The 14,241-nt window shown below is 41.2% G+C and overlaps 1 protein-coding gene across 2 annotated transcripts in view; it reads left to right on the plus strand.

The window, feature by feature from the left end:
* MALRD1 (MAM and LDL receptor class A domain containing 1) overlaps positions 1–14,241 on the plus strand; it is a 2,469,603-nt gene that overhangs the window by 933,415 nt on the left and 1,521,947 nt on the right. For both annotated transcript variants that reach the window (XM_069211777.1, XM_069211778.1), the window contains exon 19: positions 10,092–10,305. In XM_069211777.1, coding sequence (XP_069067878.1) covers positions 10,092–10,305 — 214 coding nt within the window. The remainder of the gene's footprint in view (positions 1–10,091; positions 10,306–14,241) is intronic.

The following is a 14,241-nucleotide window of genomic DNA, read 5'->3' on the forward strand; positions in this document are numbered from 1 at the left end:
GGGCCTAGATTACTTGTTCAAATGATGGAATTGAGATACAGACGAATAGTGATGATGAGGCTGAGCAGCTCAAGAAACAGATTGATTTCATTCCAGTGTTCACAGTGCAGGAGCTTCAACCTGATTTACAGGGAACTGTCACAGAGAAAGTGTGGGATCTGACAGGGAAAGAGATGGTCTGATGAAGGGAGTTGAGCCAGTTAAAGTTTCTGTAAAGCTGAATGCGATTTTTCCTCGGATTCCCCAGTACCAAATGCCACAAGATGTTCTTGGAATTTGTGGAACAAGGGGTACTGAAGGAAGTGTTGAGCAGCCCATGTAATTCACTGATAATGTGATTGAAAAGGCCCTGTGGGAAAGTTCGAATTGTCCAGGATTTGAGAAAACTAAGTGACATTGTGATCAAATGTTGCCCTATGGAACCAAATCCAGCGTTGATAATGTTTCAGATTCCATGTGATGCTGAGTGGTTCACTGTCATAGACTTGTCACAAGCCTTCTTTTCTGTGCCTCTTCATAAGGACAGCCAATTTCTCTTTTGTTTCAAATTTTTAGAATGAGTTTACTGATGGTGTCAAATTCCTCAAGGGTTTTCGGAGTCACCTTCCATATTTAATCAGATCTTGAAAAATAATTTGGAGACATTGGAATTGCATTTCCAATCAACCTTGATACAGTACATTGACGACTTGTTGATTGCGTCCAAAACGAGGGATGAGTGCAAGTGTGACACGATTGCCTTCTGAACTATTTGGAAAAGAATGGCCATAAAGTGTCACCACTTAAATTGCAATACTGTCAGAAAGAGGTGAAATATTTGGGTCACCAGATTGAAAAGGGATCAAGGAAAATATTCAGAGAAAAGTTCACAACCATATTACAGATGAATACCCCAATCACACAGAGAGATATCAGGATATTCTTAAGGATGGTAGGCTTCTGTTGCCAATGGATTCCCAATTTTTCAGTCATTTCTAAGCCTTTGCAGAAGCTGACATACAAGGAGGTCAGTGATCCCCTTTTGTTAGATCAGGCTTGCATGAAAGTTTTTTCTGAATTGAGAGAGAGTCTATGCAAAGCTCCCTCTTTGGATATGCCTGACTACACTAAACCTTTTACATTGTCTTGTCATGAGTGTGATGCATGCTCTTTGTCTGTCTTAACGCAGGTCTACGGAGGTGGCATTTTTTTTGCTGCTTTGGAACCAGTCTCAGCAGCCTTACCAGGTTGTTTGCATGCAGTTGCAGCAGTTGGACAGAGCATCAGACAGTGGGAAGGCATTGTGATGGGACACCCCTTAACTATCATGGTGCCTCACTCTATTGAAATCCTACCCACAAAGACAAAAACCGCAAACCAAACAGGTGCAAGGCTGACCAGTTATGAGACGAGTATTTTAGGGTCACCAAATGTGTCATTGAAAAGATGTACAGTGCTGAACCTGGCAACTTTACATCCAAATGAAAATGTTGAAATAGAAAATTAGGAAGACATTGAGCATGATTGCCTTGAAGTAACTGATTTATGCACAAAACCGAGACCTGAGATTAGAGAAACCTGATTGGAAGAAAATGACCAAATTATCTTTGTCAATGGCTCTTGTCTAAGAGACAATACAGGAACACTGAGAGCAGGATATACTGTGTGCACAATTACGGGTATACCGGAAGCGTCTTGGCTTCAAGGAGCACATTCTGCACAAGTAGCAGAATTGGTAGCCCTTATTAGAGCTTGCCATGTTTCTGCTCAGCTAGAAGTTACCATCTGTACGGATAGCCAGTATTTATTTTGAATAGTCCATGATTTTGGTCAATTTTGGTCACAGAGAGGTTTCATGACCTCTTCTGTTTCACCAGTGAGAAATGGTGAAAGGATCAAAGAACTGTTGCATGCTATCCAAATGCCTGAAAGATTGCTGTGGTGAAATGAAGCGCACATCTGAAATCGCAAGACTTTGTGTCAAAGGGAAATGGATCTGCTGATCAGGTCGCAGGGTTGTGCGCATTGAACTGTATATCGTTCTAAGATACGTGGGAATTGTTACCAGAAGAAGATGAAACATGTCCAAGTTATGCATTGAAGGTAATTGACCCATTGAAAGCATTGAAAACATTGCAGAATAATGTTGACAGGGAGAAAAAATGTTAATGGAGCAAAAAGAAATGTGTACAGAGACAGGCAGAATTGTGGGTTTCCGAAAAGGGTCAATTGGTACTGCCAAATAGTCTGCTGTTGCAAATGGCTAGGTATTATCATGGTCAAGCACATGTTGGGAGGTATGCCATGATTCATTTGTTTAAGCACAATTGGTTCAACCCAAGATTTAGACAAGTTGCTGAAGCAGTTTGCCATTATTCCATCATTTGCAACAAATGAACGTGGGGAAAAGGACAGTGGTTAACTTGAGCCACATTGGAAGAGCAGGAGGTCCATTCAGCAGAATGCAAATTAATTTTATTGAGGTGCCCGTGTGTGGAGGCTTGAGATATGTGTTGGTGATTGTTTGCATCTTTAGTCATTGGATTGAAGCCTAACCCACACAAAGAAATGATAGTCTTACAGTAGCGAAACTACTGCTTAAGGAACTGATACCACATTTTGGGTTTCTGATTTGTTTAGAATCAGATAAGAGAAGTTAATTCAACAAAGGAGTAATTGAATTACTGTGTGCAGCATTGAACATTGAGCAGAAGTTGCATTGTAGTTACCGCCCTGAAGCATCAGGACTAGTGGAACAGATGAATGGTAACTTTGAAGTCAAGAGTTGCAAAGATGTGTGCATCCACAAATCTGAAGTGGCCTGATGCGATGCCTTTAGTTCTGATGACTATGAGAAACACACTCGACAGGAAGACAGGATTGTCGCTGCATGAGATCCTTATAGGACGAGCCCTGAGGTTGCCAGCGGTGCCTGTAAATGCACTTGTCAGCATTACAGATGATATGGTGTTGGACTACTGCAAGGGTCTGGCTGATGTGGTTCGTTCTTTCTCTCAGCAGGTGGAGGCCACAATACTGCCACTGATCCGTGACCCAGGGCACAACCTGAGAGCTGGTGACTGGGTTGTGGTCTGGAAACACTTGAGGAAAACATGTTTGGAGCCTCACTAGAAGGGCCCGTTTCAGGTAGTTCCGACCACTATCACAGCTGTGAAGTGCGCTGAAGTTCAGAAGTGGATCCACACCAGCCACACAAAGAAGGTGGCATGTCCTCTGGACAAAGAAGAAGAGTTGCTGAGAGTACCAACTACGACCAGGATGTCTCGGACACGGAAGGAGAAGAAAGAGGAACTGAGAATGGATCTGAGCCCGTTGTGGACGATTCAGTCACTCCTGTGAGAGACAAAGGAGAAGACCTCCAGGAGAGTGACAATGAGCCTATCTCAATTGAGGCAGCAGGAGAGCCTAGTCAAAGGAGGGCTTTCCCAGAAGTAGATGGATTTGAGAGACAAACAGAGCAGTTGCCAGACCCCGAGGGGAAAGGAGTTGAGGCGGACCAAATCCAATGTGATCTAACTCCTCCTGCACCAGTTGCAGGTCTGTCAAGAGAAAACACTGCAGAGCAAGAAGAAGTCTCAAATTCAACAATGAAAAGAGCATTGATAAAGGGTTCACTGAAAGGAGACAAGTAGCTGGAATCACAAGCAAAAAAAAAAAGGAAGCAGTTGTTGAAACAAGAATCGTAGAAGAATTAAACACAACAACGAAAGAAGATCTTAGTGAAGAAGAATTGAACGGTGATCGAAATTTGAAAAGAAAGAGAGTAGCAATTCGAAGGTAGGCAGGTCCTGAATGGGTGTATGCAAATACAAGTGAATGGCAGAAATATTTTTGTATTTCTGTTTTGATCACAGACATTCCAGGACAATATTTTGGCACTTGAAGGAATCTGAGAACTGAACTGTTGAAGCAATCTCAGAAAAGTGCAGAGAGAGAAGAGATGGTTGAAAGCTGCAGGAAAATTCCTAGATAGCCTGATTTGACTTTTGAAATCCTTATTTTAATGAGCTGATAAACCAATTTTTGACGAAGGATCAAGGAAGCGAGACTGAAAGCTGTAAATAACTGCTGAAAGAAGATTGTTGCTTTTGATTTTTGCTGCATTTTTCTAAATTTTCTCTTCTGCTTTCTGATTCTTTACAGATCATGAGTAACATTAGCCAGCAGGGTAGGAAGAATAGGTGCTGTAAATACATGAGTATTGGTTTGGCAATTGTGTATGGTATATTGTTTGTGATATTGATTGTGGGTATGGCTGTTCTTGACAAAAGGGAAGCCAACCATACTTCAGCTTTAGAGACAACTACTGTATTAACTGCAATAGAGAGAAGTTTAGGTTAGATGAAAAGTATCTGCATGTAGGTAGTAATGCCCAAGGGGAACTTATTTCTAATGTCTTCTATCGCTTATTGAATGAGTATGTTGAGACGATGGATGCAAAGAATTGTTTTGCATGTAAGCAGATTCTTTCAACAGTCGAAGGAGGAATTACCTATCATAGTTTGCCTCTCACTTATGGGATAAGTTGTACTCTGTTACTAACAAGATTCTATAACGAGGAGTACATTCAGTATTTCTATTCCAACCATGATGTAGTGTTTTGTTTGTCCCTATAATTAGGTATCTGAGTAGAGTAGCTAAGGATAATGACATAGTATTAGTTAGAGGTTTCTTTGAGCCTACATTAACTTTTGGCACAGCTTACGCTCACAGAAATAACTTGATATGCTTGCTAACACCTTCAGAAAAGATCTTCTTAGATCACACAGAAAACAGGAGAAAGGCATTGAAGGAGAAGTTACAAAAAGGCTTAGAGAAAAGGACTTACACAAATGATTATGCTTAGAGGGCAATACAAACACAATGGAAATTAGCTTTAGATGCACAACACTTAGGGAAGCTTTGTGAATATAGGCCTAAATCTCACCCTGACACTTTATTTGTGGGAACAAGTGAGTGTAGACATGTGTTTTTGTTTCAGAGTAAATGGACATTTATGTTGAATGGACAGGATCCGGCGGTTCCTGGTATATATTACATCTGTGGTCCTAATGCTTATTACCGTATTCCAAAATGATGGTATGAGACATGCTATTTGGGCATAGTTTTCCCAAAGATTTTTCAACTAGACGATTTAAAGAAATTTCTGAAAGTGACTGAATTACATCACATTAGGGAAAAGAGAGAGTCTCCTTCTGGTATAGTGGAAGATATATTTGGAGCAATTATACCTTCAGTGGGAGTTGTTCTGAATTCTATAAAGATTTGAAAGTTGTCTACTATTGTGGTTAACATGCTGACAAATTTTTCAGGAGCCATGATTCTGAGAGATACAGAATTAGCTGCTGAAAGAGATATGACTCTTCAGAACTGCCTTGTGTTAGACATTCTTTTAGCAAAGGATGGCAGAGTTTGCAAGATGCTTAATTCTAGGCATTGCTATTCGTTCATTCCTGACAATAGTAAAGAGATTAGAATCTTACTTACTAATCTGACTAATGAGAGTGCTGATTTGAAAGAATTGAAGGAACCAGGTGTTTGGGAGAAAGTTGGCAAGGGATATGCTTCAGTGGGAAATTGGCTCAGCAACATTGGGAAAGGGATCTTATTGAAAATAGTACAAGTGATATTGATTATTGTGAATTGGCTAATTGGAATGTAGGGAGTATGTAAATTGCATAACAGAATTAAATTAAAGAAGACAAAGACTAATCAGAGGAGGGAAGAAAAGGAAAGGGAAAAATTGCTTAGGGAAAATTCAAAAAGGGAACAAAGATTTGAAGGGATTGAAATGACAGAATTTTAGCTGATTCATACATTTGTGAAAGAAGATTTGGTGTGATGACAGATTTATTCATCAGAGGATGGATTGTTAAAGCAGAATTTTAATGAGTTTTATTAATGAATATTCATGTATTTTGAGTGTTGAATGTGCGTAGAAGTTGTATTAACTTAGAGAAAAATAATGCACGCATTTGAAAGTGTGACCAAATGATTGTCCGTCAACGTTCACGAGTTGCACTTATTAATGGCTTATTAATATGAAATGTTGAGCTTCTGCTTGATTAATGTAGTAATATGTCATATGTTAAATGTAATGTGTGTGAGACTGACTTTCTCAGGAGAATACAATGAAGACACTGACTAAAGTATAAGATACAACAATATTATTACCTGACGAGCTGGATGATGAGAACAGTAGGAAAGGAGCCAATCAATGACGTGAACCATGTAGTAGAGGGACTTTAGATTTGAAGGTTTAGTTTTGTTGGACAAAGTGTGAACATGCGATCTCTTGACCAATAGGGACTTGGGAAATAGTTTTAGGAAATCTAACTTAGCCGAACTGCACAGAGAAGACACAGCCCACTTTGCCCATTATTCCGGCTTGAGAAGAGACATGCTTAACTTTACTGCCTAAAGACTTTGCCGTTTCTGAACTTTAATGCTAAATTCTGATGCCTTGCTGACCATACTGACATCTTGATGACGAAGACTGTCACAGCTTGCTGATACAACCTGAGGATAGGTATATTGACTGTGAAGTTTTTGCTATGTCTATTTGCTTTGTTTCCAGGTACCAGCCATGCTATTATGATGGAGCCATAGTTAAATGTTTTTTCCAAATTTGTATTGACTAAATTGTTTTGCATGAAGCCCAAGCATGCTAATTCTAATCTGATGTTAGGTAGGATCCTCACTAACAAAGTTCAATATATGGAGTAACCTGTGATGTATTTTCTTTGCTGAATCTAAATGTATGTAATATCATTTGCGCAGTTATTCTTGCTATTAATTTGCACTGTAGCTTTAGAATGTGCAGTAGCAAAAGCTTTGATTAGATTGTGATTCTTTTGCCGTTTCGGTCAACCAGTGTTGTTTCTGTATGTTTATCAGTTTATTTTAAGATTAACCTATGTGACATTAGAGTTGTTAATATGGGTAATAAATATTCTAACTTTACATTAAAGGTGTGGTTATTCATGTCTGCAAGGTCATGGTGTGTGACAATTACTGACTCCTATTGATTACTAATGTTATTGTTTGTTGTTAATTATTGATCTGCAGATGCTGGATATATGGTGGGAACATCTTAAGCACAGTCAAAAGGTTCATTGACCTATCTGTGTCCCTTTGTAAGTTTACTTATTAAGGTCAGACACGCCAACAGTTATAGCGTTTCATCAATGTTGCAGGGTAGATATGACCTAATGTTCAATCTTCAGGTGAGATACTGCTAAATTAATTTCATAACATTTCACATAGTTTAGTGTATTTTTTTAATTTCCCAAAAATGTTGTGAAAATAATACACACAATGTTTGCTATTTAAAATGCATGCTAGGTCTGATGGATGCATTAGAACTTGCAGTCAGTCCTATATGGGTTCATAAATACCTGCCAGTTTTTAGGAACCTGATAACATTTTCAGTAATGTCAGGCCCTTGTTCACTCAATAGTAAACATCACCATCATTTTGTTCCCTCAGTAAACGATTTCCCCATGATGAGACAGAGGTGCTGGTGCTTTATTCTTTGGTGAGGAGCAGAAGAATGAAGAGTGTTCAAGAATCTTTGGGACCATTATATGACAGAGATCCTCTTGAGCACTGACCTGCAATTTGTATTGTCACATCTAAGAAAGCATTTTTGCTGGCTAATGTTGTTGTCGACCCTAATGTGAACCCTCTCTTAAAGCAGTGGTTAAGATGAATGGCTGAACTTATCTTTCAAACATATATACTTCAAAGACATAAATCGTTTGGCCCACAATTACCTAGAATGTTCTAGGATGAGTCCTTCATGAACCATTGTCTGTATTATAATTGTTAATTCAGTTTCTATTAAGGCACAATGTGTTGCCCTTGTGTTTATTATGCAAAATCACCCCTCTGACTTCTTATCTCAGTGCATATCCACTGCGAATGTCAGATCCACTACTAAGACCTCTGAACCACATTGAAGTCATTCCATGCCATTTCCACATTCTAGACACCTTCTAGCGATGGCTTGCGGGAGGCAAAAGGGGTGCAACAGTGCAGAGCATGGCGGGGTAAGCGGCTGACAAAAACTTTTTTTTTTTTTAAATGTACTTTTCTCACCACGTCGCTCTGATACACTTCTCAGTCCTCCACTGCAGGCACAGGCTCCTAGCCTGCCCTCATCCAATCCTAATGCTGCTTTCATGCTGCTGGCAGCATGAATGCAGCATTAGGATTGGACGAAGCACCCAGCCAGGGTGCTCCAAGGCAGAGTGACTCTCTGCCTGCTGTCTCCAACCCAGCAATGCAGTGTCAGGTTGGAGAGAGCCTAGTGCGCAGGTGTGTTTGGCTGGCCCGAGACGGCCAGACAAACATACATCGCGGCACACCCTCCTCTGTGCTTGTCTTTGCCCATTGCACCGCCCCTTTTACAAGAAAACGATCATAAACGTAGTTTATGATCGTTTTCTTGTAAAACATTTGCAGCTACTGCTGCTGGAGGAGGGGGCAACACTCCTCCATCATAGCAGAGGAGGAGCCCCTGTATACCGGATTCACTAGAACAAGACATCTGTTCAACTCTCTCTCTGTAAGACAACAACAAGCATTGAGAGAACATTTATTGTAATATGAAAGACAAGGTGAATTGCTGTCCAGAACTTCACATTGATTCATCCATCGATCGTATTTTGACCACCCAAACATACCCTTGCATCTGCTGCTATTAACTTGTATTTCGTTGGGTGTTCTCAGTGTTACATATTAACCACTTCCCTTCCTCTTTCTCGTTGCTGCTATTTTTGTGAATTAAAAGGGTATCTGATCGAAATCTTACTGTTGCTGAATATTTAATAAAATAAAATAACTGATTACATTAAAATTATAAAACATTTAACTTGCATGATCCAGAACCATTGTTCATTAGTTCCTCTTGCATAAATAATGGATCTAAAGTTGTGAATAAAAATGAGTGCGGTAGATCAAGGGTATTGACAAAGATCACTACAGAGCAATGTCAGTAGGTGATACATTTCAACAGTAAAAAAAAATGTTCCATATTATTTGTAAAAGAAACAGCCAGTTTCCCCCCAGAGGGATCCATCAGAGGGTTAATGGAGGCAAGAAGTCTAGAGAGTCTCAGTGGGAATAGCATCACAGTAGCAATAATTATACATTCAGATAGTGTGATATTACCTATGTTCTAGCTATTGTGAGTCGACTTAAAAAAATCCTGAAAAGAATGATGTTTTCTAACTCTACGATTCCAAAAACAGTGAATACTTTGGGGGTCATCCTGACCGCGGCGGACGGCGGTCGCCGCCCGCCAAGCGGTTCCCGCCGAAAGACCGCTCCGCAGTCAAAAGACCGCGGCGGTCATTCTGGCTTTCCCACTGGGCCGGCGGGCGACCGCCGAAAGTCCGCCCGCCAGCCCAGCGGGAAACACCCTTCCCACGAGGACGCCGGTTCAGAATGGAGCCGGCGGAGTGGGAAGGTGCGACGGGTGCAGTTGCACCCGTTGCGAATTTCAGTGCCTGCATAGCAGACACTGAAATTCTTCGTGGGGCCCTCTTACGGGGGCCCCTGCAGTGCCCATGCCATTGGCATGGGCACTGCAGGGGCCCCCAGGGGCCCCGTGGCACCCCCTACCGCCATCCTGTTCCTGGCGGGAGAACCGCCAGGAACCGGATGGCGGTAGGGGGTGTCAGAATCCCCATGGCGGCAGAGCGCGCTCCGCCGCCATGGAGGATTCTCAAGGGCAGCGGGAAGTCGGCGGTACACCGCCGACTTTCCGTTTCTGCCCGCGGCTGAACCGCCGCGGTCAGAATGCCCAGCGGTGCACCGCCAGCCTGTTGGCGGTGCTACCGCCGACCTCCGCCATGGCGGTAATTACCGCCAGGGTCAGAATGACCCCCTTTGTCTTTTACTTTCTACGTTTTCAGCGGTGTACAACATAATTAAATGAAAAATAAAAAAAACAAAAGCTTTTTTGCAAAGAATTGTTTAAGTTAACATGTAAATGGATGAGTCCCTCCTAATTCCATCAAATGTTTTCAATCGGAGATTTCTACATTCTAGTCATGCAATTTACTCAAATACTACATTTTTGTTAGATCATCCTCAGGGCAAAGCGTGGTGTCAGCTACATGGGTGACGCGGCTGTGGATGATATTTCTTTTGAAGATTGTTCCCCCTTGCTAATACCAGACAGAAACTGCTCTGCTGAAGAGTTCATGTGTGCCAACAAACACTGCATCCCCAAGGACCACCTCTGTGATTTTGTAGATGACTGTGCTGATAACTCGGACGAAAATAATTTCATCTGCAGTAAGTTAAATCAATAGCTATGTATACTTTTATATTAAACTGTTATATTTTTCATGAATAACATCAATGTTATAATCAGTAGATTAACACTTGCACATTTCAATTACTTCTGTTTAATCCACACCTTCTAGCATTTTCTTGAAAACCTCATCCCAACAAAAACATCTGTAAAATCTTTACAAATTATTCCCAGAAGCTGAAAGGCAGACATGTTCCTTAAAATGTTCTTTTGTTTCACTAGTACATGATACATGGAGAAATGTGTGAGACGAATAATGTAATAATCTAACATTCTTCCAATACAAGGGGGCATATTTATGAAAAGTGGCGCTGCACAAAGTGCAATGCCACTTTTCTTGCGCCCCTTATCACCCCCCTACCACCACCATTTGTGCACTGTATTTAAAATTTGACGCACTATGGCGCAGGGTAGGGGGCAATAGAGGCATTTTTATTGACGCTATTGATGTACTCTGCAGGACTAGCACCAAAATATTGGTGCTACTCCTGCAGAGAATATAGGGGCCCATTGTATTCAGTGATGTGCCCACTTTTAACGCCTGCTCTGAGCAGGCATTAAATGGCCCAAATAAATATGCAAGGAAATCTGTTAGATTTCTTTGCGCACTTTTTTCAGCCCCCCTAACGGGGAAACACTCCCTTTACATACATTATGCCTGGCGCACGCATAATGTAGCGCAATTGTTACAAAGTGGCTCAATTAAATGAATGCATAGCGCCACTTTGTAAATATGGCATGGGATTTTGGCCATCTAATGAAACATTAGCGTAAAAAACATGACCCTATGTGTTAGTAGATGGCGCTAGGGGCTCTTAAAATTGCCTCTATGTTTCAAAAAGGACTCTGAAGTGATTACATGACCGTCCTGAGTCACAATTTATATCTGCGACTGGGAAACCTTATAGTGAATTTCTTCACATTGCAATTCCATCCTTGTGTCCTGGCTGATGCAGATTCACCCTAGTGCTTCACGTGTTAGGCTCTTTGGTTCCTAAGACACACTGACAATTCCCTTGCCAGCAAACAGTCAATAGCAGACTAGCAGTGAATAATCTGTAAAACAGTAAGGCCCAAATTTAAGAGAGCCTAGCGCCATTCCAACACCACATTCGCATCATTTTGTTTTACGCTAATGTGGCACTGGAAGACCAAAAACGCTGAGTCATGTTTACAAAGTGGCGCAATGCTTGCAGTGTTTGTTGCGGCGTCTGGGGTTGAGGGTGTAGAGCTTGGTGATAGTGTATCTTCGTGAGGAGGGAGGGTCATGGCGCTGGGTGCGGTCCAGGCACGGACAGGTGCAGACAGGTTTGCCTTTACCCATCTGCTTCTTCCATCAACATTAATCTACTGCAATTCTGTTTCTCTTCATCCTTACCTTACCAGCTTTTCCATGCCTCATCACTACTCTTACAATGCCACCCTCCTCTTATAATATCTCTGTCCATTTTTTACACAACATGCTACTCATGCACTTCACGCACTTTCATGGGATCTGAAGATTTGTTGACTTCATCACTCCAACTTCCCAGTTTGACTTCCACATAGTCCCCTTCTTAAATCCTACCACCATTCACACATATACTCATTCTTTTGCAGTTCCATACTCACTCATCTACTGTGGTGACAACTTTGTCCTTGCTTCACTTCCCCTCACTCTCACAAAAGGTGTTTTACCTGTAACTCTATTTTCTATGGTAGTATAGCCCATGCCATTTTCTTCACTGCATGTTTAATATTCTCCCTACTACTCACTGCAATTTGTATGGCACCTTTAACCATGCAAATTCACATGCTCTGCCATGCAATTGCTTTATGGGTTCTATCACAAAGTGCAACATGCCTGATACCATGCCTACTCAAAAACTCCTTAATAATCTTGTAGGTAGGCTGTGTACCATTATCTGTCGCCAGCACTCCCAAACCACCATCTCTCATGAACAGTCTTTCCAAAACGTTATACCACACTCTCAGACGTTATGTTCCTCAAACTCCACGGTCAGCCACCTGGAAAATACATCCACTATTGGCACTATCACTGCAAATCTTTCAGAATCACTCCAATAATCCATGGAGTCTATGAAGTCCAAACACACTTTTGTACATGCACCTTCCCCATCACTCAAAGAACCCATACCTTCCACTCCAACCTTGAATCATTTCTCGCTCTCCCTGCACAAGCTACACATTTCAACCAATTCCTTCACAACATTGTCGATGCCCACCCAACAAAATCTTTCCTTCAAACTTTTTCTTCCATCATTGGCTTTCTTTAACTCCATCTGGAGGCATATATTTTCCAACCCTCAACACCAAGGCATCCGTTGCTCCTAGGCTCAATTCTTCTTGCAACTTCATGTAACCTCTCAAAGAAGCTTTCATATCACCTTCCCATTCTCACCCTTCCTGAACACTCTTTACAAAATCGTTTGACAACTTAAACTTCCCGCACAGCTGTTTCATATTCTTCCTGTGTGGCAGCACCAAACTCACCTTACACCACATCCTCTACACTTGCTACCACACACACCATCTCACTTTCTCCCTCTACCTCCTTGTCGATCTCAAGAAGCAACCTTGACAAACAGTCAGCCTGTACATTCTTCCACCCCAGAACATACTCCTCTTTGTACCTATTCCCCTGTAATCTTGTTGCATAATGTACCAACCTCACCAAAATCTAATCTGCACCTTTCAGTTGTAACACCTTCAACAGTGGATTGTGGTCCATTCGTAATGTAAAACGCACACCCCACAAACATGTGTAGAAATATTCCACATCCCACACAGCTGCCAATGCTTCTCCCCCTATGACTGCATAGTTGTCTTTCATCTGATTGAGGGACGTCGAAGAAAGCACTAGTGTTTTTTCTGCTCCCCCCTTGAATTGTGACAGGACAGCACCAATCCCATGGGCATTAGTATTAGCTGTCAATATACTCTAGTTCTAGGGATCAAATGGGGTTACAATTTCTGAAGAAGCTAGCTCAGCTTTAACCCTTAAACATGCTTGCTCTTGTCTTTCACCGCACACAAATTCAGTTCCCATCACTTCCCTTCCTTAGCAGTTCCTTTAATTGTTCTGTTTTTTTCAGCAAACGCATGTACAAATATCACTTAGTACTCCACCAAACCTATGAATAAAGGCAACTGATCTTTTCCCTGTGGGGTTGGGGCTAATTTGATAAATGTCACTAAATCTTCCTTGGGTCTGATCCCTCACTCTGAAATGGTATAGCCTACGTATTCCTTTTCTCTTAACAAGAACTGACACAGTTCCTTATGAAGTGTCAATCCTGATTCTTCCAACACTTTCAACACCTTCCCAAGGGTCCTATTGTGTGCCTCCTGTGTTTCCCCAAAAGTCAAGATGTCATACTGAAAAAATGTACATTGGGAATATATCCAAACAACTTATTCATCATACATTGGAAAACGCTTGACACAGATGCCAAACCAAAAGGAAGTGTAGTGACCTGAAATACACCTTCCATCATGGTAAAATGTACTTCTTGGATTTGGGATGTAACTTGATTTGATGGTACACAGATTTTAAATCTAATCTCAAGAAATACTTGACACCACTAAGCAACAATACTATTTCTGAAAAACTTGGAAGTGGAAAACAATCCATCACTATGCATTGATTCAACAGTCTTAAGTCCACACAATTCTCAAATGGCTATTCCCTTTCTTAGTGATCACTATTGAAGATAGCCATTCCAACTCTTCTACTTGTATGATCACTCCCTCCCTTTACATGTCATCCAACATTTTTGTTTCTATTACTCTGAATTTGTTTGATAGTCTTCTGCATCAAAATTACAAAAATCCAATAAGGAAGACTGGAGATATTATTTTTAAAATGTAAATATACAAATAGTGCCAAAAGCATTAGGTGGCAATTGCTGTCTTCT

Source organism: Pleurodeles waltl, chromosome 10 (assembly GCF_031143425.1).
Source record: "Pleurodeles waltl isolate 20211129_DDA chromosome 10, aPleWal1.hap1.20221129, whole genome shotgun sequence".
In the NCBI taxonomy this organism is placed as follows: domain Eukaryota; kingdom Metazoa; phylum Chordata; class Amphibia; order Caudata; family Salamandridae; genus Pleurodeles; species Pleurodeles waltl.